The sequence below is a fragment of the Dromiciops gliroides genome, chromosome 3 (assembly GCF_019393635.1).
Source record: "Dromiciops gliroides isolate mDroGli1 chromosome 3, mDroGli1.pri, whole genome shotgun sequence".
Taxonomy (NCBI): Eukaryota; Metazoa; Chordata; class Mammalia; order Microbiotheria; family Microbiotheriidae; genus Dromiciops; species Dromiciops gliroides.
Window position 1 is genome coordinate 619,338,058 of NC_057863.1, and position 21,144 is coordinate 619,359,201.

General features: G+C 43.4%; 1 protein-coding gene across 1 annotated transcript; it reads right to left on the reverse strand.

The window, feature by feature from the left end:
* Positions 1–4,316: 4,316 nt before the first annotated feature.
* CELA2A (chymotrypsin like elastase 2A) lies at positions 4,317–20,402 on the reverse strand. Its single transcript, XM_043996308.1, has 8 exons — positions 20,341–20,402; positions 18,729–18,817; positions 15,098–15,195; positions 12,581–12,709; positions 9,631–9,767; positions 7,554–7,699; positions 6,969–7,121; positions 4,317–4,403 (listed from the first exon to the last, which is right to left on the reverse strand). The coding sequence occupies exons 1-8, from the start codon at positions 20,378–20,380 to the stop codon at positions 4,386–4,388; spliced, it is 810 nt and encodes a 269-aa protein (XP_043852243.1). The 5' UTR covers positions 20,381–20,402; the 3' UTR covers positions 4,317–4,385.
* Positions 20,403–21,144: the final 742 nt, after the last annotated feature.

Below are 21,144 nucleotides of genomic sequence, written 5' to 3' on the forward strand. Positions count from 1 at the left end.
TCACGGAAGGCAGAGGAAATTTCTTCACTGAAGAAGATGACCACTAATGGGGGCAGGGGGGAGGCATGGCCTGCCTTCCAGGTCTAGAAGACATGGATTTGGAAGGAACTGTTTGGACAGTGTAAAGCTGAGGTGAAAGGTAAGAAAATGATTCAGCATTCCTACAAACTATTTCATATTCTGATGTGCAAGTCATGTGTGTGTGTGTGTGTGTGTAGGGCAATGAGGATTACGTGATTTGCCCAGGGTCACACAGCTAGTAAGTGTTAAGTGTCTGAGGTCGGATTTGAATTCAGGTCCTCCTGAATCCAGGGCCAGTGCTTTATCCACTCCACTACCTAGCTGCCCCTCTGATGTATAAGTCTTAACTTCCCAGGAGAGTACAACAGTAGTTCTGTTATCATATTTTTATGGTTTTTCTTTATTAATGCATGCTTGCATTAATACATCTTTTGTGTTCGGCATTTCTTTTGTCTGGCAGAAATAAATACATGTCCCATACCTGATTCATATTGTATACCAAATACCTTTTTAGTCTTCCTTTTGGGAAGACCCTTAACACAAAGTGAAAGCCAAAACTTTACATAATTTTTACTTAGGACTCTTGGCTGGAAGGGTGGAGTGCAAAAGTATGAGAAAGAGTATGAGAAAAGGAGCCCAAGTTCTCTCAGTAGAAGCCAGGCTCCCCCAAGAACTAAACGTGGTCCAGTCTACTTACTGGATGAGTTCCTTGAAAAGGGCCCCTACCACTGGAGCGGGAGAGCACGCAATGCCCCAGCCTTGGACCCAGTGGTAATTAAAGTTTTTAAACTGTGATCTAGCTTTCCTCCTTCCTTCCTTCCTTCCTTCCTTCCTTCCTTCCTTCCTTCCTTCCTTCCTTCCTTCCTTCCTTCCTTCCTTCCTTCCTTCCTTCCTTCCTTCCTTCCTTCCTTCCTTCCTTTCTTCCTTTCTTTCTTTCTTCCTTTCTTTCTTCCTTTCTTTCTTCCTTCCTTTCTTTCTTTCTTTCTTTCTTTCTTTCTTTCTTTCTTTCTTTCTTTCTTTCTTTCTTTCTTTCTTTCTTTCTTTCTTTCTTTCTTTCTTTCTTTCTTTCTTTCTTTCTTTCTTTCTTTCTTTCTTTCTTTCTTTCTTTCTTTTCACCTAACAAATAATTTAATAAGCTTAAAACCACACTAAAACTTTTGGGACACCGTGTATATAGGCATAGACATATATATATATATATAAATTAATGTATATTTATAATACACATACATACAATAATTTCTATATCATATATATACATATTTGTATATACACATGTATGCATGCATACATATGTATGTATAAACACCTGTGCATCTTGGTTTACTGATTTCGAAGAAGGTTCCAGTCCTTGTAAGGACTTGTTACTTCTCTCTGATGAGTTAATTCATTGTCCTTTCTGTTTTTGTGTGTCTAATGCCTTGTCTGGCAAGGACACATTCAAATCAATTCCTGGCTAGTTTAATTTCCTCTTGAAAGGTTTTTTATTAACTGAGGGTGGCAACTAGGTGGCGAAATGGATAAAGCACGGGTCCTGGATTCAGGAGGACCTGAGTTCAAATCCAGCCTCAGACACATGACTCTTATTAGCTGTGTGACCCTGGGCAAGTCACTTAACCCTCATTTCCCCACAAAAACAAACAAACCCAAAAAACAACAACACACATGCAAAAAACTAATTGAGAATGAGTGCTTCTTTCCCACCTCAAAGTCTCCCCTCTCCATGCCTGCAAATACCTATGGGCAATGTCCCTTGACTTTCCAACCTAGAAATAGGCCCTGAAATGCCTTCTCCAGTGCCAATTCTAAATAGTTTGTATACCCTGTATGGTAACATATGTGTGTGACCTTGGGAGGTATTGGCTCTGCGACCTTAATCCCAGGAGCAGTAGGTCCAATGATGAGAAAAGAGGGATAAGGAGATCACCTTGGATGTTGATATCTCCTCCAGTGTGGCTGGCTAGTTGGGGGACAAGATATGTGACCACTATTCCCATTTTATAGATGAGGACACTGAGGTGAAGAATGGAAAATGATTTGCTCAAGGTCCTTGTTGAAGTTGGGATTGGATCTTAATCTTGTACATTTTAGGCTTTTGTTCACCTTTGAGATAAATTATCTTTCTATTATATTAATAATAAATTATTAAATTAGGATCCAGGCCTTTTCTCCTCTGTTTCTTCATTGAGGCCCAGCTCCTATGGAAGGTCAGCCTCTGAAGGAAATGGCTGATTGAGATTACCCCTAATCCTTGGGGAACGTGCTCTTAAATCTTGTACAGACCCAACTAGGAGACCTTACTTCTGTTGAGAGTGTGAACAATAACCAGTCTGGACTAGTTCTTATCTTCTGTCCTTGTACCTCTTCATTAGAGTTTATTTTTTATTTTATTTTATTTTTTATTCATTAGAGTTTGGTGTGAACCAGCTCTTGAAGGAGAAAACAACCAGAATTGTCTGGATGGAGATGAATTTCCGTGTCCTGATTGTTAGAGGTGGCTGAGTCTCACCATCGAGCCACGTTTTCAGCATGAGGAGCCAAGGATCTCTAGGTCACTTCCTCATTAAATGTCCATCCATCAGGGTTGATTTTCACTTGTCAGGAGCATTCCCCCCCCCCCTTTTTTTTTGGTGAGGCAATTGGGGTTAAGTGACTTGCCCAGGGTCACACAGCTAGTAAGTGTCAAGTATCTGAGGCTGGATTTGAACTCAGGTCCTCCTGACTCCAAGGCTGGTGCTCTATCCATTGCGCCACCTAGTTGCCCCTGGAGCATTACCTTTTTTTTTTTTTTTTTTGGCGGGACTATGGGGGTTAAGTGACTTGCCCAGGGTCACACAGCTAGTACATGTCAAGCGTCTGAGGCTGGATTTGAACTCAGGTACTCCTGAATTCAGGGCCGGTGCTCTATCCATTGCGCCACCTAGTTGCCCCTGGAGCATTACCTTTTACAAAGGTATTTAAGGCATTCGATGTCTCCATTGGAGGTCTTTAATGGCCAAGAGAAACCACTGACCATCAATTTATTAATTATTAACTAGTCTAATTAAGAAGTTGATTATTAATTACCCAGAAACTGTCTGAGGTTTTTTTCAATTGTCATATCTTCTTGCCTGATACCTCCTCTTTCATCCATTAACCTTCATTACATGAAACCCCAGAGTAAATTTTAAGAAGTGATATGAAGTCATCCATCTCTGCTCACCTCCTTCTTTTAGAATTTTTTTCCTTTGGGCTTCAGTCTGGGTCTTCTATGAGCCGCCCTCTCCCCCCAGTGCTCTCTCTCCCTCCTCAATTTATCTGGAGTACTTTGTCTCATCACTCCCTTGACCCCTCTATTCCAACCTCTGACCCTGGCTAGCTGTGTGTTCCATGCCATGTAAGTATGGGAGCTGGGACTAGAACCCAGGGCTCTGGAACCCAGGTCTTCTCTTAGGTCAAAGAATTCAGAGCAAAAAGGGAACTCAGAGATCATCTAGGCCAACCCTCTTATTTTATAACGGAGGAAACAAAAACCTAGTGAGAATGAGTGTCCAAGCTCACCCCAAAACAGAGCAGGGATTCAAACCTAGGTCCTTTGATTCTAGACCCAGCACTCTTTTTACTTGTTCCTCTGTCAATATCATCACCATCACCATCACCATCACCATCACCATCACCATCACCATCACCACCAGTAGTATTTCTTTTTTTTTTGCAGGGCAATGGGGGTTAAGTGACTTGCCCAGGGTCACACAGCTAGTGTCAAGTGTCTGAGGTCAGATTTGAACTCAGGTACTCCGGAATCCAGGGCCGGTGCTTTATCCACTGCGCCACCTAGCTGCCCTGAGTAGTATTTCTATAGTGTCTACCATGTGGGAGATACTTTACTAAGCTCTTTACAAATAATATCTCATTTGATCCCTACAATGACTCTAGGAGTTAGGTGATATTATTATCCCCCTTTACAGTTGAGGAAACTGAGGCAGAAAGATGTTACACAACTGCCCAGGGTCATGAAGCTAGTAAGTATGTGAGGCCAGACTTGAACTCAGGTCTTCCTGACTCCAGGTTCAGGGAGTTCTTCCTCCCCTGGGCTATTGGCTGTCTAATGTATTTTTTTTTTCTTGAAAAGCTTCATCTGACCTAAGTGTTGGTCTGTGTTCTTTAAGGTTGGAATCAGACTACAAGGGGAGCATGTCAGAAACCATGGGCACCACCTCAGTGTTGCCTGTGACCCACAGGGCCCACTTTCCTAAAGGGTCCCCAGAGGGGAAGGACATGATGGTTGGTTAAGAGACCACTCCAACTCTGTCAGCTTGTTTCTCATTACGTCCATTTTATTTCCTTTTTCCTTTATAATGGACCCATTTCCCAGGCTTCTCTGATTAGTTTGTTGCTATCACCTGTGGAAGATAGAAAAGAGCAGCTTAGGTAGGAAGGGGCTTTTGTAGAATTTCCTCTCTGCCCTACAAACTTGTCTACCAATAGCAGATGGCCCAACTATACTCTGAACATTTCTAATATTTTTATTTATTTATATTTATTTTTTGGGGTGAGGCAATTGGGGTTAAGTGACTTGCCCAGGGTCACACAGCTAGTAAGTGTTAAGTATCTGAGGCCAGATTTGAACTCAGGTACTCCGGACTTCAGGGCCGGTGCTCTATCCACTGCACCACCTAGCTGCCCTATTTCTGTTTTGTGGTTTGTTTGGTGTTTTTTTTTTTGCAGGGCAATGGGGGTTAAGTGACTTGCCCAGGGTCACACAGCTAGTAAGTGTCAAGTGTCTGAGGCCGGATTTGAATTCAGGTACTCCTGAATCCAGGGCCAGTGCTTTATCTACTGTGCCACCTAGCTGTCCCTGCTGCCCTATTTCTAATATTTTTAGAGGGTGGGGGAGCAGGAAAGAAATAATTCCAGCTTTCACTAACTCTTCATATTGTGTCCTTAATATCTAAATCATGGAAATTCTCATCCAGATCATTATTTTTTAAAAACTTTTATCTAATTTTGTTTTATTTAAATTATAGCTTTCATTTTCTTTTTTTAATATTATACTATTTTAAAAAAATTTAATTTAATTTAATTTTACATATAAGGTATTCTATTTTTTCCGTTACATGTAAAGATAGTTCTCAACTTTTGTTTATACAAGCTTTACAATTTCAGATTTTTCTCCCTCCCTCCCTCCCTCCCTCCCCCCTCTCCTAGAAGCAGGTAATCTGATATAGGTTATATCTATATATCTATATATCTATAGCTATAGCTATAGATATACACACACATATATATACACATAATAACATTAATCCTACTTCTGCATTAGTCCTGTTATAAGAGAAAAAATCAGAGCAATGATGAAAAACCTCAAAATAGAAAAAAAACCAACAGCACCAAAAACAAAAGAAATAGTATGGTTCATTCAGCATCTATACTCCGCAGTTTTTTTCTTTTTCTTGGATTTGGAGATCCTCTTCTATCACGAGTTCCCTGGAATTCTTCTGTACCATTGCATTGGTGAGAAGAATATAGTCCATCACAGTAGGTCAACACTCAATGTTGATGATACTGTGTACAATGTTCTGGTTCTGCTCATCTCACTCATCATCAGCCCACGCAAGACCCTCCAGGTTTCTCTGAACTCCTCCTGCTCATCATTTCTTACAGCACAATAGTATTCCATTGTATTCATATACCACAACTTATCCAGACATTCCCCAATTGATGGGCACCCCCTCAACTTCCAATTCCTTGCTACCACGTAAAGAGCAGCTATAAATATTTTTGTACATGTGGGTCCCTTTCCCCTTTCCATGATTTCTTTGGGAAAAAGACCTAAAAGTGGTATTGTATAGCATTCATTTTCAAACACTTCTCTTTCATATCCCTTTTTTGTGAGACATTTGTTGTAAATAAAAGATTTAAAAAGCAGTTCAACAAAACTAATCAATACATCAACCATGTCTGCCAGAATATGCACTTGTCCACACCCCTGGTCCCCTTCAAAGAGTAGAGAGATGTGCATTTTCCCAACTCTTCTCTTGGGGCGAACTTGGCCTTTGTAATATCATTTCCTTCACTGAAAGCTTCTTACATGTTTAGGTCTGCTATTTCAGTTCTTCAATAGTTTGATTTGATTTGACTTTCCCCATCAAGAATTCTCTTGATATTCAAAAGCTAGGGTTTGCCCTGTCATGTGTTCAGAGGCTATCCTGGGGAACGACAATCAGAACTTTTCTGCCACTGTCTGGAGAGTCCTCAGCCCAAGGGAACAACCTGCATATTGGATTTCATTCCTTTCCTCCTCTCTCAAGGTATATTCTTTGTACTAACTTTTTATGATCTATGTTCTAATAGTTTATGTTCTCACATTTTGTATTTTGAAGTCCCCATTAGCCCTAACATTGTGTCCTAAGAACACTCCCAGCCCTAACATTCTGTGTTCTAAGAACCCTGTCAGCTCTGATATCCAGTGTTCTAAGGGCCCTCCCAGCTCTGACATCCTATGTTCTAAGGGCTCTCCCAGCTCTGACATCCTGTGTTCTAAGGGTCCTCCAAGCTCTGACATCCTGTGTTCTAAGGGCCCTCTCAGCTCTGACATCCTGTGTTCTAAGGGCTCTCCCAGCTCTGACATCCACTGTTCTAAGGGCCCTCCCAATTCTGACACCCTCTAGTGGTCCCTTTCAGCCTTCATGTTCAATGTCCTGTGGTTCTTTTCAGTCCTCAAATGTTTCACTTCAGGGTCCCTCTGAGTTCTCCTAATCTGTGATCTAGGATCTCTTCTAGCTCTAATGTTCTTTTATATAACTTGTTTCCTTTCTGTCTCTCAGGAAGGAGCTCCTTCACCACCAGGCAGGATGGCTTCTCTTAAGACCTCACGTGCCCATCTTTCTAGTGTGTCTTCATGCTATACCAGGAAAGCAGAGGAGGATTTGGGCTCCAGCCCTGGGAAACAGGAGGAAAGGTCTTACGTTACTGATCCAGTCATTGTAGTTGGAGACCCGGGTGAATACAGAAGGTTTGTGGTAGTAGTTGCAGCCAAGCGATGAGCCAAAGCTAACGATGCCATGTACTTCCCAGTGACCATCAGCTGCCTGGCAGTTCAGTGGGCCACCAGAGTCTCCCTGCGGGAAAACAAGGGTTCAATGAGGTTGGATGAAGGGTCTTTGGGGAGGGGGATGTCTTTTTTTTGGGGGGGTGAGGCAATTGGGGTTAAGTGACTTGCCCAGGATCACACAGCTAGTAAGTGTTAAGTGTCTGAGGCCAGATTTGAACTCAGGTCCTCCCGAATCCAGGGCCGGTGCTCTAACCACTGCTCCACCTAGCTGCCCCCAGTTTCCTCATTTTTCAAACAGGAAACAAACGTAGGGAGGTTGCTTCAGGTCATATAGTCAATAAGAACCCAGGAGGCTTTGGACCCAGGTTCTAATCCCCTGGCCAGCCAGTTTCTCATCCATCTGGAATGAAGCAAGTGAGGCCTTGGCTGCACAACTCATTTCTGGTCAGAAAACGGGGTATGTATGGGGAGGGAAAATTTGCCCAGTTTCCATACTTACATTGCAACTGGAGATCACTCCATCACCACCCGCACACACCATGTTGGTTTTCACGGAGCTGCCCCACCAGGTGGGGAGAGAGCAGGTGGCATAATCTACCACTAGTAAGCGACCCTGCTGTAAGATATCTGGGAGAGCTCCATTGGCTGGAGGGAGACCAGAGACAGACACAGTTAGTTAATGGGGAGGTGATCTTGTGAGAAACGTGGGGCTCTAGAAATTATGGAAGCATCAAATGATTGGAGGAGGAGGAGGAGGAAGAGAAAGAGGAAGAAGAGGAGGGAGAGGAGGAAGGCAAGGGAATTGTGGGAAGGAGGGGAACCTGACTAAAGTCACCCAACTGGTGAATGGGACTCGAACCCAGATCTTCTGAGAGACAAGTGATCTTTGGATCCCCAGGGTCAGGAAAAGGTTTCCACTACAGTTTTCTGGAAGGTCACAAAATGCTAACTGTAATACTAGTAGTTTGCATTTCTGTGGCACCATAAGGTTTGAAAAGTTCTTTCCTTACAACTGCCCCATGAGGGAGAGAGTGCAAATATTGTTATATCTATTTTATAGATGGAGAAATCAAGTCTCAAAGAGAAGTGGCTCCTTTACAGTTACAGCTAGTATATGGCAAAGCAGGGATGTGAGTCCATATTATCTTTCTCAAAATCATAGGAGCCTAGATTTAGGGATAGAAATGAACTTGGAGTTCATCCCTCTCATTTTGGGGGGGGGCAATGAGGATTAAGTGACTTGCCCAGGGTCACACAGCTAGTAAGTGTCAAGTGTCTGAGGTCAGATTTGAACTCAGGTCCTCCTGATTCTAGGGCCGGTACTCTATCTACTGTGCCACCTAGCTGCCCCCATCCCTCTCATTTTACAGATGAGAAAACTGAGGCCCATGGGCATTGGCCAAGGTCACACAGGTATTATGAGCCTCAGGAGGTGATGACATAGAAACACAGACTATGGGACTCTGGGAAAATTATTTTAGAGTGCCTTAACATGTGATTTCAATTTCACCTTTCAATGCCACCTTTCACTGGCAAATAATAATTTGCATAAAATTTGTATCTCTCTTCCTAGACCCTGGAGACACTTATTCAAGGTGAACCCAAGGGACATCATTTCAACTGGGGAGGTATTGAGGTGTAATGGGAAGAGACCCGGATTTGGAGTTAAAAGGACTTAGGTTCAAATTCTGATTCTGTTATCTATAACTTGCTTGACTTTGGGTCATTGACTCCACTTCCCCTGCCTTGTTTCCTCATCTGTAAAATCTTGGGGTTTGAACCAATGGCCTCTGAAGTGATTTCCAGCCAAGAGTGTGCTTGGGTCAGCTCCTGCTGGCTTCAGAGAGCCAATTGTTTAATTTTCCACGTGAGCATTTATATCATGGCAATCAGCAAATGCCACTTACCAATCAGTGTTAGATTGATTGTTTTGTTAATTGTCCAGACTTAAGAAAGTGCTGGAGAAGATATTAATACTACAGGGGAAACATAAAAAGGTGTTCTCCCTGCCTTGCCCCTCCCCAGAGAGTCAGCTTTTAAACATTTACCAGCACATCCCTGCTTCCCGTTTCAGATCCTGTAGTCTTCCTTCTAGAATTATTCCTTATCTAATAATGTTGGCCTGCATTTCTGACCCCAGAATTGCATTATCAGAAGAAGACCCAGGGATGCCCAGAGCCAGGGGGAAAGTGAGAAGGGTTGCTGGACCCTCAGACCTTTTGCAGGGTTCCAGGCTCAGTGACTGCTCTCAATTCCAATCTGTGGCTAGGTGGTTTAACAGAATGACATTAGGTTTGTTATCAGAAAATCTGGGCTCAAACCCCACCCCTGCCACCTAGGACTTCGGTGACTGTGAGGAAATAACTTCCTCCTCTCTGGCCCTTTATAATCAGGGGATTGGCACTACACTCTCTAAATCATGGGATCTCTTCCTCTAACCTTATTTTAGCATCTTCTGCTCCCGGCTACCTTTCGCCAGCCTCGAGCAATGGAGTGGGGAGAGAGCCTTGGGTGGGGACTGCCTCCTTTCCCTCCCGGACCCTTTAACCTGCTGTCACTTCTGGGCTCCCACTTACTTTGCAGTCGTCCCCAGCCTGTGACGTAGCAGACAAAATTGTTGGGTAGGATTGTGCCTGCAGGAGGCAGGCAGCCCAGCTGAATCTTATCAGTCAGAGAGACAGAGCTGGCCAGTTTGAGCAGGGCGATGTCATTCCTGGGTATGATAGAGAGAGAAAAGAGAGTCTGAGGAGAGATTGGCTTCTTGGTAGGTTCGTTCCTCATTCTGACCTGAGCTCACCCCAACAAAACTCAGACAACAGCCAGTCTTGTCTCCTCTCCATTAATCCTGGATGGTTTAATGAAGCCATACCTCATTTAAATTCTCTCTCTCTCCCTCCCTCTCTCTCTCTCTCTCTCTCTCTCTCTCTCTCTCTCTCTCTCTCTCTCTCTCTCTCTCCCTCTCTCTCTCTCTCTCTCCCTCTCCCTCTCCCTCTCCCTCTCCCTCCCCCCCCCTCTCTCTCACACACACACACACACACACACACACACACACACGCAAAATGGTTAAGCAGCAATGGGGTGCAACCTGTATTGTTGAAGTGAGTGCCTATGTACATGAGCTCACGGATCCATTGAAATGTGGGGTTTAGAGTAACGGTGATCTCTAAGCCCTTAGAGGGGGATGTTTGGAAGGTAGTTGGAGATATCAGATCAGTAGTTATCCTTGACCCTTGTCCCTTCCTTCTCAAATCTATCCTTCATCCCATGGCCAAATGAACATGGCTAAAGCACTGGTTTCCTTGGGTCCCTCCCTGCTTAGATTACTTTGGGGAAGGACTCCTCATTAGAGAATCACAGTCTATCAGAGCCCAAAGGGACTTTGGAAGTCATCCAGAGGTGTCAAACTCCCATGCTGAATACAGACCAGCAAAATTCCCCAGTGCAACACAAGCCAGATTAAAATGTAATCGAGGAGGGGCAGCTAGGTGGCACAGTGGATGGAGCACCGGCCCTGGAGTCAGGAGTGCCTGGGTTCAAATCCGGCCTTGGACACTTAACACTTACTAGCTGTGTGGCCCTGGGCAAGTCACTTAACCCCAATTGCCTCACTAAAAAAAAAAAAAAAAGAGAGAGAGAAGAAAAAAAAAATGTAATCGAGGGGGCAGCTAGGTGGTGCAGTGGATAGAGCACCAGCTCTGGAGTCAGGAGTACCTGAGTTCAAATCTGGCCTCAGACACTTAAGACTTACTAGCTATGTGACCCTGGGCAAGTCACTTAACCCCAATTGCCTCACTTAAAAAAAATGTAATCGAGAAATACATTGGGAAATAATTGGGAACTGGGAAAAAAATTAAAAATATAGTATCATATAGGTAATATTAATTTGTGGTTTTCTAATTAATAATAATTATATATGTGTATATATATGCTGTTGCGCATCCAGAAACCTTTTACAATTGTTTTCACAATCCCTACATTCAGTTATCTGACCCTATGTGGGGTCATGACTCACTGTTTCAAAAGCTTTTTTCTAAGTCACTATAACACTGGCAGGAATCTATTTCAACTTGAGTTTGACACCACTGAAAATTTCTAAACCACCAGGAGTTCAACACAACAGGAGACAGTGTATCACAGAGGATAGACTGTTGGACATAGCGTACTCTTACCTAAGGGTCAAAGGACCTGAGTTCTAATCCTAGCCCTGTCACTTTCTACTTGTGGGGACAAATCACTAACCCCTCTATGTCTCAGTTTTCTCATCTGTAAAATGAGAGACTTGTATTAGATGGACTCTAATCTCTACCTTTCTGTGGTTATGATACTGTGATTTTAAGGGACAGGGACTTAGTCCATTTGGGGAGAGTTCTCAGGGTTAGGAAGTATTTTCTTACAATGAGTCCAAGTGGAATTATCTACAATTCTATCCACACTCTCTCCCCTTTATCCTACTTTAGAATCCCTGGCTTTCTTCCAGACTCAGCACAAGTCCTATTTTCTGCAGGCAACCTTTTCCTGTCCTCCCCAGCTGCTAGTGTCTTCACCACTGAGATTACTTTTCATTGATTCTGTATAGATCTCATAGGAATCTAGTTATTTACGTTTGTTTGTCTTCTCCATTAGAATAGGAGCTCTGTGAGGGCAGGGACTGTTTTTTGTTGTTGTTGTTGTTGTTGTTTGGTTTTTTTTGCCTTTCTTTGTAATCCTAGAATTTAGCCAAGTTCCTGACACATATTAGTGGTTTAATAAATGTTTGTTGCCTGACTTCCATGGGACAGACCTTCATTATAGATAAGGCATTTATTAAATGCTTCAAATATTTGGAGGCGGTAATCACATCTCCCCCCAATTTTTTCTAAACTAAACATTCCCAGTCCAAGTGATCCTTGTACCATTTTTTTTTGGGCAGGGCTATGGGGGTTAAGTGACTTGCCCAGGGTCACACAGCTAGTCAGTGTCAAGTGTCTGAGGCTGGATTTGAACTCAGGTCCTCCTGAATCCAGGGCTGGGACTTTATCCACTGCACCACCTAGCTGCCCCCGTACCCTTGTACCAAATTAAGCAAATGGAAAATTACTTCTCAGATAAATTCTACAGGGGATGTTTTCCCACAATTGGAATTGGTTGTCTGCTGAGGTCTCTCTCAACTCTGAAATTCTATGATCCTAATCCTCCTTTCTAACCAGTATTCTCCCTGTCCGGTCACCCTCATCTGAACATGCCCCAGTTGTCAATGTCCTTCCTAAAATTTGGCTGTAGATGTGACTTATGATCTGTGGTTTGTCTAGTGGGACTATCACTGTTCCTATTATAGACATTTTCATGCATTCCTTACCAAATATTCCCACTAAGTATATTCTCATCTGAGTTCATCTGTTCCATTCCTAGGAGATTAAGGCACTGGCCAGAGGGCATCTTCTTCCCAAGAGAAGATTGGTTGTTTCTTTCTTAGCCTTACTGCCTTCCAGAAGAACCCCTTCCCTCCTCCCAACTCAACCCAAAGTAGAGAAGATGCCCTTAAGGTACCCATTGGAAAGCTTGTTAGGGTTCCAGTCCTCATGGACCACCAGTTTGGTAACCCGGACAGCAAGAGATCCTTCCTCATCAGTGGACAGGCTTTGTCTTCCAAGCAGCACCCGATAGGTCCTAGAAGAGCTGTGGAACAGAGAAGTGATAGGAGAAGAGGGTCAGCTCTGCAGGACTTATGGTCATCAGGACTGGGAATGAGCATTGCAATTTCATGTCTGAGACCCATCTTGGACATTCACAGGTTTCCAAGAGGTATGCATAGGGCTTGTGGCAATTTTTTTTTGTGTGTGAGGCAATTGGGGTTAAGTGACTTGCCCAGGGTCACACAACTAGTAAGTATTAAGTGTCTGAGGCTGGATTTGAACTCAGGTCCTCCTGACTCCAGGGCCGGTGCTCTATCCACTATGCCACCTAGCTGCCCCTTGTGGCAATTATTGCAAAATACTATTGGGTGGGCTCCTGCCCTGAGTTTTCTTCAATGATTCTGGGAAAGATTGAAATGATCTGTGTTTTTGTGGTTATAGTTATCCAGGAATTCCCAACTCTTTTACATTCAGTGGTTCTCAAACTTTGCTATATGGTTAAAAACATGATTAAAAACAAAATACAACTCCTTACCCCAAACCAGAAAACACTTTGGCCAAACCTTTTGTAGTAGAACCTTGTAAAATTATTATTTTTTAATGCTTACTAAGAAACAACATATAGGCAGCTGGCACGTTGGATAGAGCTGGGCCTGGAGTCAGGAAAACCTGAATTCAAATTTGGCCTCAGACACAAGCTGTGTGACTCTGGGCAAGTCACTTCACCCTGATTGCCTCAGTTTCCTCATCTGTCAAATGAACTGGGGGCAGGAAATGGCAAACCACTCCAGTATCTTTACTAAAAGAATCCTAAATGGGGTCATGAAAAGTCAGGCATGGCTGAAGTATCTGAGCAACAAGAAACAAAATAAGGTTCATTGTAAAACAGACAAGAAATTTGGGGTGTGTCCTGGTTCCTTGTCACACCATGTGAGAAGCACTGCCCTAGAAAGTGGTTTGGGGAGTGACTGTCCCCAGATTCAAAAACATCCCTCAAACTTAGGTCAGGGTGCAGTGGAAGGGTGCCCAATCCAGACTTTAGGAGCTCAGTTTGAATTCTGGCTTTGATACTTGCTAGCTGTGGGACTTTGGCCAGGCCAATTCCCTTCTTGTAGCCTCTTTTTCCATCTGTGGAGACTAAGGGGGATGGACTGGAGTCAGAGGTTCTTGACCTGGGGACCATGAACTTCTTTTTAAAAACTTTCTGATAACTCTATTTTAGCCTAACTTTGGAATCTTCGGTACTCTATTTTGTGCTTTTAAAAACATAATTCTGTAGGGGTCTGGGAGAGAAAGAAGGTTAAGAACATCCCTGTCCCATAGATGATTTCCAAAGTCCCTTCTATTGTATGGGTCCATCCTCTGGTGCTGAGCCTTGCCTGGCCTTCAGGTGACAGACACTCTGTCCATTCTTGGACCTGAACTTGAAATCTCTAGAACTTGGGAGGACTGTTCCAAGTAGGTCTACTGTCATAGCCTTTAAGAACACAAAGCCATGGCTACATCAAGGTGAAGTGTTGGAAGGGAACTTTAGTGGAGAAGTGTGTATGTGTGTGTGTGTGTGTGTGTGTGTGTGAGAGAGAGAGAGAGAGAGAGAGAGAGAGAGAGAGACAGAGACAGAGACAGACAGAGACACAGAGACACAGAGCTGGACTGACAGAAAGAGGGAGGAGAGAGAGTGAGAGACAGAGAGAGAGCGAAAGAGAAAGAAGGAGGGAAGAAAAGGAAGTGGGGAAAGAGACACAGAGACACAGAGAGACAGAGACAGAGAGACAGACAGAGGACATTACATTTTCCCTTTCTTGACATGTGAGTAATACTATTTAATAATATGCCTCCATTTCAGTGTAAATGGGTAGTCCAATCTAACTCTATGTTTTGCCTTTCTCTACTCCTGGTTGTAGAAGAAGCTAACTAGACAGAATCAGCCCTGTCTCAGACCCCTGAGGCCAATGACTAACATAAGGAAGTCTCTATCTCTCCTAAAACACAAACTGTCCCCCAAGACCAGTGGCTAATTGGTTGGGGACCCAGCATGGAGCTATGGTTTTTTGTTTGTTTGTTTTGGGTTTTTTTTTTTTTTGCATGTAATCAATTTTGGTGAAGAAATGGCTTGGATTCAGAAGCCTACTTGCTCTATAGAGATTCCCTTCTCAATGTACCAACTAATATTTCTTTCTGTTTTGGCTTAGAACTCTGAATGAAAGAAAGCCTTTTTACTGACTTGTACCCTAAGTTGCAAATAGCAATTGTTTTTCCTCCCACAACATAATTCAATTCACTTTGGGCAAGTAACCATCTGCAAGATTCCTTTAAAGAGCTTAATTAGACACACTGGTAATACGTTTAGATCATTCTGGTCCCAATCCCCAGAAATAAGTGTTTGGAAATGGTGGGAGACCTATGTTGGATAGAATTCTAGAACAGTTACCTGATGCAGTGAGCAGCAGTCAGTACCCAGTTGTTGTCTATTAGGGATCCCCCACAGGTATGTCTCCACACACCATTGTAATCGTACTGAAGAGAGACCTGGGGAGAAAATGGAGACAATAAAGCTCCTGGAAAATCTAGGTCTCTGTCAGTCAGTCAGTCAGTCAGTCAATAAAACATTCATTACTATGTGCCAAGCATTGTGCTAAGTGCTAGGGTACAAAAACAAGCAAAAAATAGCGCTTGCCCTCAGGGAGCTTGTTATCTAATAGTGGAGACAATGTGCAAATAATGTACAAACTAGCTATATGCTGGATAAATGGAAAATAATCAACAGAGGGAAGACAATAGGATGGAGAGAGGTTGGGAAAGGCTTCCGATAGAAGATGGGAGGGACCTCAGCTGGGACTTGAGGGAATCCAGGGAAGTCATGAGGAGGGAGAGCATTCCAGATGTGAGAGACAGCCACAGAAAATGCCCAGAGCCAAGAGATGGAGCCTTTTGTTAGGGGAACATCCAGGAGGCCAGTGCCAAAGGATTGAAGAGTCCCTATTGGGGAGTAAAGTGTTAGAAGACCAGAAAAATAAGAGGGTGGTAGGTTATGAAGAACTTTGAATGCCAAGAAGAAGCTTTTTTGTGTGTGTGTGTGAGGCAATTGGGGTTAAGTGACTTGCCCAGGGTCACACAGCTAGTAAGTGTTAGGGGTCTGAGGCTGAATTTGAACTCGGGTCCTCCTGAATCCAGGGCCAGTGCTCTATCCACTGTGCCACCTAACTGACCCAAGAAGAAGCTTTTTATATTTGGTCCTGGAGGTGATAGGGAATCATCAGAGTTTACAGAGTATGGAGTGGAGTGACATGGTCAGACCTGCACATTAGGAAAAGCAATCTGGCTGCTGAATGGAGCAGTGGAGTGGGGAGAGACCTGAGGCAGGCACGCCCCTCAGTAGGCTATTAGTCCAGATATGAGAAGATAAAGGTCCACACCAGAGTGGTGCCATCTGCTTTTCTCCTTCTCTTCTCCTACTGAATCATATCCCCTTCCCTCTGAGAGTTGGGGCTCCCTAGTCTCAGCCATTTTAGTGACTTTGGGTTCTGTGGAATTAATCAATCATTCCATTCAGGAAACATTTATTTGGTTCCAAGACCCTTCATTTCTCCCTTCTCTGCAACAGCTCAGTCCTTCTCTCCCTTTCTCCAGTTGTCCCTGTGCTGCCAGTTCTGCTAGCGACTTTTCCACTCCTTCCTCTTCACTGCCAGACCCTGGAAACCTCTCCTCTCTTCCACACTCACTCTGCTTTTTATAGGAGCTCCTCAGGGCATGACCTCACTCAATCAGAGCAGACTCCCCAGGGCACCTAACTGCCATGCCTTTCATTGATTCAAGATGGTGTCCAGGTCTTGATCTTACCTAGTTAGCAGTTAAGCTATGTTTTCACCTGATAAATGCATTGGACTCCTGACAATTACTTTAAATGGGGTGGGGTGATTTGATGGATTTATTCAATTAATCCCACCTTACATTTGTGGTAAAAATTATTTGTGGTAAAGATTAATATCGGAAGTTTTAGCTGAATCATTTGAGAGATTGCACATGCTACTGAAGCAGCTTTTGAAGGACCTCCCCTTTTGGGAGGAAAACTCGAGAACGCCAGGAACTTCTGGGACACGAACTTAAAAGTGAGGGTAGAATGGAAGTTGGCATTTTCTGGCTGTTAAACTTAGCCATGGCAGCACGCGCGGGAGAGAGGAGTTCAGAAACACGTGGTTGGTGTTCGGCTTTGGGTGTGCTGGTTTGCAGCTTGGCGGGCAGTTTGGGATTCGGTGAGTTTTATAAAGGAAAATAGACTAAGTTTAGATCTAAGGCCATTCATCTATATTTCTACTTCCCTATTTCCCTAATTGGTATCACCTTTTGTTGTCTAATTAATTCCCAAGCAATAAAAACTAATCCCTCACAGATTAATGCTTGGAGGCTCCTTTTTCTTAGTGGTAGGGGAGATATATACAAAAGGGAAAAGTTTAAAGGGGGAGTTTGATGCTCCATATATCCAATTTTGAATCTCACACATTGTATAAATGTATAATGTATATATATACGCATTGTATATATAATGCAATATATGTGTATATAATGTAATATATGTATGTGTATATATGTATTTATGTATATATGCACACATATACATCCACACACATATATATGAAGAGAGAGTAAGATATATACATCATGTAAGGTATACACACATACACACATATAGAGATATGAACTCCATGCACCACTGGGGCCACCCTGAGTGTCCAATCTGGAAATTACTGATTGTTTACGGGGTTATAAAACAGGTCAGGGAAATTCAAGGAAGGTTCCAAGAAAGGAAAATATAGAGAAAATGTGACATCCAGAGGTTAAAGCTTATAACCATGCCTTCAAGAGCAAAGGAATATATGAAGGCTTATAATTAAGCTAAAGAGGTTGGCCAAAGCCGGGTACAGAGATCCTTGGACAGGCTTCCTTCTTTAATAGTATTATCCAGTGGCCAGCTTCCCAGGTCAGACTGACCAAGACTTAGGCTGTTGACATGGATCAACTTTTTACCCCTGGAGCCAGAGTGGTACCAGACTGAAATTCTGTATTAAAAAGTCCTTGAAGTCAGTGATCTGCTCGATGGGACTCTGGTGTCCTGTCTTCCAGAGACTTCTGTAGTCATCATGGGGTTAAAATTTGGGGAAAGGTTGGGAGGGAAGGGGCAGCATCATTTGGTGAGGATGGAGGCAAAGCTGGAGATGGCAGTTATTGGACATTTGTTTGGATCAGCATACTCTTCCTCTATTTCTAAAGGTGGTAGGGAGTGACAGGGGACATGGGGGGAGTGACCAGTGGATAGAATGCTACCCTTGGAGACAGGAAGAGCCGTCCCACAGCACAACAAGAAGTTTATATGGGAAGGGCCGGTGGGTTCCCCATTCCCCTCTTCACTCTACCCTCCTCCTCCCCTGCAAGTGATCAAGGTGAAGTAGGACCTAGAAGCTTCCCATCCAACTATTGTATCTCTGATTATACCAAGGTAGGTCTAGGCAATAGCCCTGAGCACTTAGTGAACTTTGGGAAAATGGTGCTGGAGAAGGCCAAGAAGAAGCTATTTTTTTTTTACAAGTGATGATGTAGCATTATTGTATCTTTTTGTTTTGTTTTGTTTTTTTAGTGAGGCAATTGGGGTTAAGTGATTTGCCCAGGGTCACACAACTAGTAAGCGTTAAGTGTTTGAGGCTGGATTTGAACTCAGGTACTCCTGACTCCAGGGCCGGTGCTCTATCCACTGTGCCACCTAGCTGCCCCAGCATTATTGTATCTTAAATTTAAGACAAACTATCTCCCATCTCCCTATGCATCTTGCTTCCCACTCCAACCAATTAAATAATGAATGCAATTACTATACACCAAAGCCTTTTTGGAACACAAGTGATCTGTCTTATCACATAATAATTCCTGGTAAGAGAAGGATTTTGTAACACTAATAACATGTGCATTTATAAAAAGGTACACAAAAGCTACCCCTTGCCACCCACCCTAGATGGGAACCCATCCTGCCTAACCTTAATTCCAGCTAGGGCTGGGGAGAGGGGATTACTGACCTGCCAGGGCCAACTGTTGGGCAGCACATTTTCACCTCCAACTACCCTGCTTAAGTTGGGTGGGTAGGTGGGGACCCCACAGCCTAGAACTAAAACACACAGAGAGAGTTAAAAAGGACAGATGAGATATCATCCAACCACAGAGCCACATCATCTAACCCTAGCCCCGATGTCAGACCTGTAATGATAGAGTACATAGACAAATGGGGACTGTGGGAGGTTGTCTTGACCATCTCCCTGCCTCAATACCCATCCATCCCTTGAAACTCCTCTCCAGTTTCTTTCTTTCTTTCTTTTTTTTTTTTTTGGTGGGGCAATGAGGGTTAAGTGACTTGTCCAGGGTCACACAGCTAGGAAGTGTCAAGTGTCTGAGTCAGATTTGAACTCAGGTCCTCCTGAATCCAGGGCTAGTGCTCTATCCACTGTGCCACCTAGCTGCCCCCTCCAGTTTCTTTATACCCCACGAGACTGAGAACCATGGAAGAGAAGATAACAAAGAAGAGATGGCCCAGGCGATAAGGAATATGGAAGACCAGAGCCCAGAACAAAGTGACTGAATGATGATAGCTCACAGTCCTATAACAAATTAAAAGTAATCAAATACTTGGCTCGCCTCACCCTTCGTCATAGGTAGTACACGTATTATGATCTCCATTTTACAGAGGGGGAAACTAAGGCACAAAGAGGGGAGAAGTGATTTATTCAGGTTTACACAGCCAGTAAAAACCAGTCTGGGTTCTGAACCCAGGTCACTTCTGATTACAAATCTCATCTAAGGCAGGATGGTATAATGGAAGGATGCTGGAATTGGAGACAGAGAAATTGGTTTGAATTCTGGCTCTATTGCTCCTGACCAGTTTGAACTGGGTTAAGTCACTGCCTCTCTGGGACTCAGGTACCTTATCTGTAAGTAAGAGCAGGGCATAAAGGAGGCAGCCTGGTGTGTGTGTATATAGTACATATGCATGCATGTGTACGCATGCATGTGCATATACATGTATGTACGCACGTATGCACACATACACACATGCATATACAGAAGTCCTCAAAGTGTGGTCCTCGAGTCTCTTTCAAGGAAGTCAACGAGTTCAGAATTATTTTCATAATAATTTCATTGATGTTTCAGTTTCTAATGTGGTAAATACCAACGGACAAAACTCACATAAGCTCTTTGGGAGGGGGAGAAATCCCCATTAATTTTTTTTTTTTTGCGGGGCAACAAGGGTTAAGTGACTTGCCCAGGGTTACACAGCTAGTAAGTGTCAAGTGTCTGAGGCTGGATTTGAACTCAGGTCCTCCTGACTCCAGGGCCGGCGCTCTATCCACTGCGCCACCTAGCTGCCCCCCCCCCATTAATTTTTAATAGTATAAAGGGATCCTGACAATCCTGGATTAGTGGATAAACAGCTGCCCTTGGATTCAAATTCCATTTTAGATACTTACTGTGTGACTCTGGGCAAGTCACTTAACCTGTACCTCAGTTTCCTCATCTGTCAAATAAGGGCACGGGACCTAATGGCTTCTCAAGTCTCTGATGATTTTGCTTTCTGCTATACTACACTGAATCTTCCATTCTCTCCTTCCCCAGCTCCCTCCCAGGCATAAGTTTTACCTCCAGCCACCAGCACTGAGACCAACAGAAGCTTGATCATGGCACCTTTCCTTTAAGATTTCCTGTTAAGACTGTTATCCCCAGGGAAGTCCTACTTAAACTGGAGCTCTTATCACCAGCCCAAGATATGTACAGAATACAAGTGGGGTTTTTCTCAGGACTCAATGGAAAAAAGGTGTGTGTCCATTTTTTTCTTGCCAACATGTGCTATCCATTTTCTTGGAAATATTTAAGCAAAACATTGGAACCGGACCTTCAAGTTTGGATGCCACCTCTTTGTGAGACATGATGGTACATGTTTTGGGGGTGAAATCAAGATGACTTTATGTCTCTGAAAAGATATATTAATGAAATAGAAAAAGAAGAGTAATGATTAGAATGTGCATTTAAAAAGAAACCCTGTAAACTGACAGATTAATAAGCCTAAAAGAATCACAAAGGAAATTTGAAAATTAGAGTAGAACTAAAGCTGAAGACAAAGATTGGTACAGCAAAGTTTTTTTTTTAAAAGACTAACAATTGGAAGTCATTACTTAGTTTGATGGAGAGGCAGACAGATGGAAAGGAGGAGGAGGAGGAAGAGAGGGAGGAAGAGGAAAAGGAGAGAGAGGAAGAGGAAAAGGAGAGAGAGGAAGAGGAAAAGGAGAGAGAGGAAGAGGAGGAGAAGGAAGAAGATTCCAATTAAAAATGAACAAGGTAGGGGCAGCTAGGTGGTGCAGTGGATAGAGCACTGGCCTTGGAGTCGGGAGTACCTGAGTTCAAATCCAGCCTCAGACACTTAACACTTAACTAGCTGTGTGACCC

Excerpts from the sequence above, each read along its gene's own strand:
- CELA2A (XM_043996308.1), bottom strand. The coding sequence starts at position 20,380 with ATGATCAAGCTTCTGTTGGTCTCAGTGCTGGTGGCTGGAG. Across the intron at positions 9,768-12,580 it reads CCTAACAAGCTTTCCAATGG|GAATGACATCGCCCTGCTCA; the intron begins GTACCTTAAGGG and ends TATCATACCCAG. Across the intron at positions 7,122-7,553 it reads GAGTGATCTCCAGTTGCAAT|GGAGACTCTGGTGGCCCACT; the intron begins GTAAGTATGGAA and ends GTTTTCCCGCAG.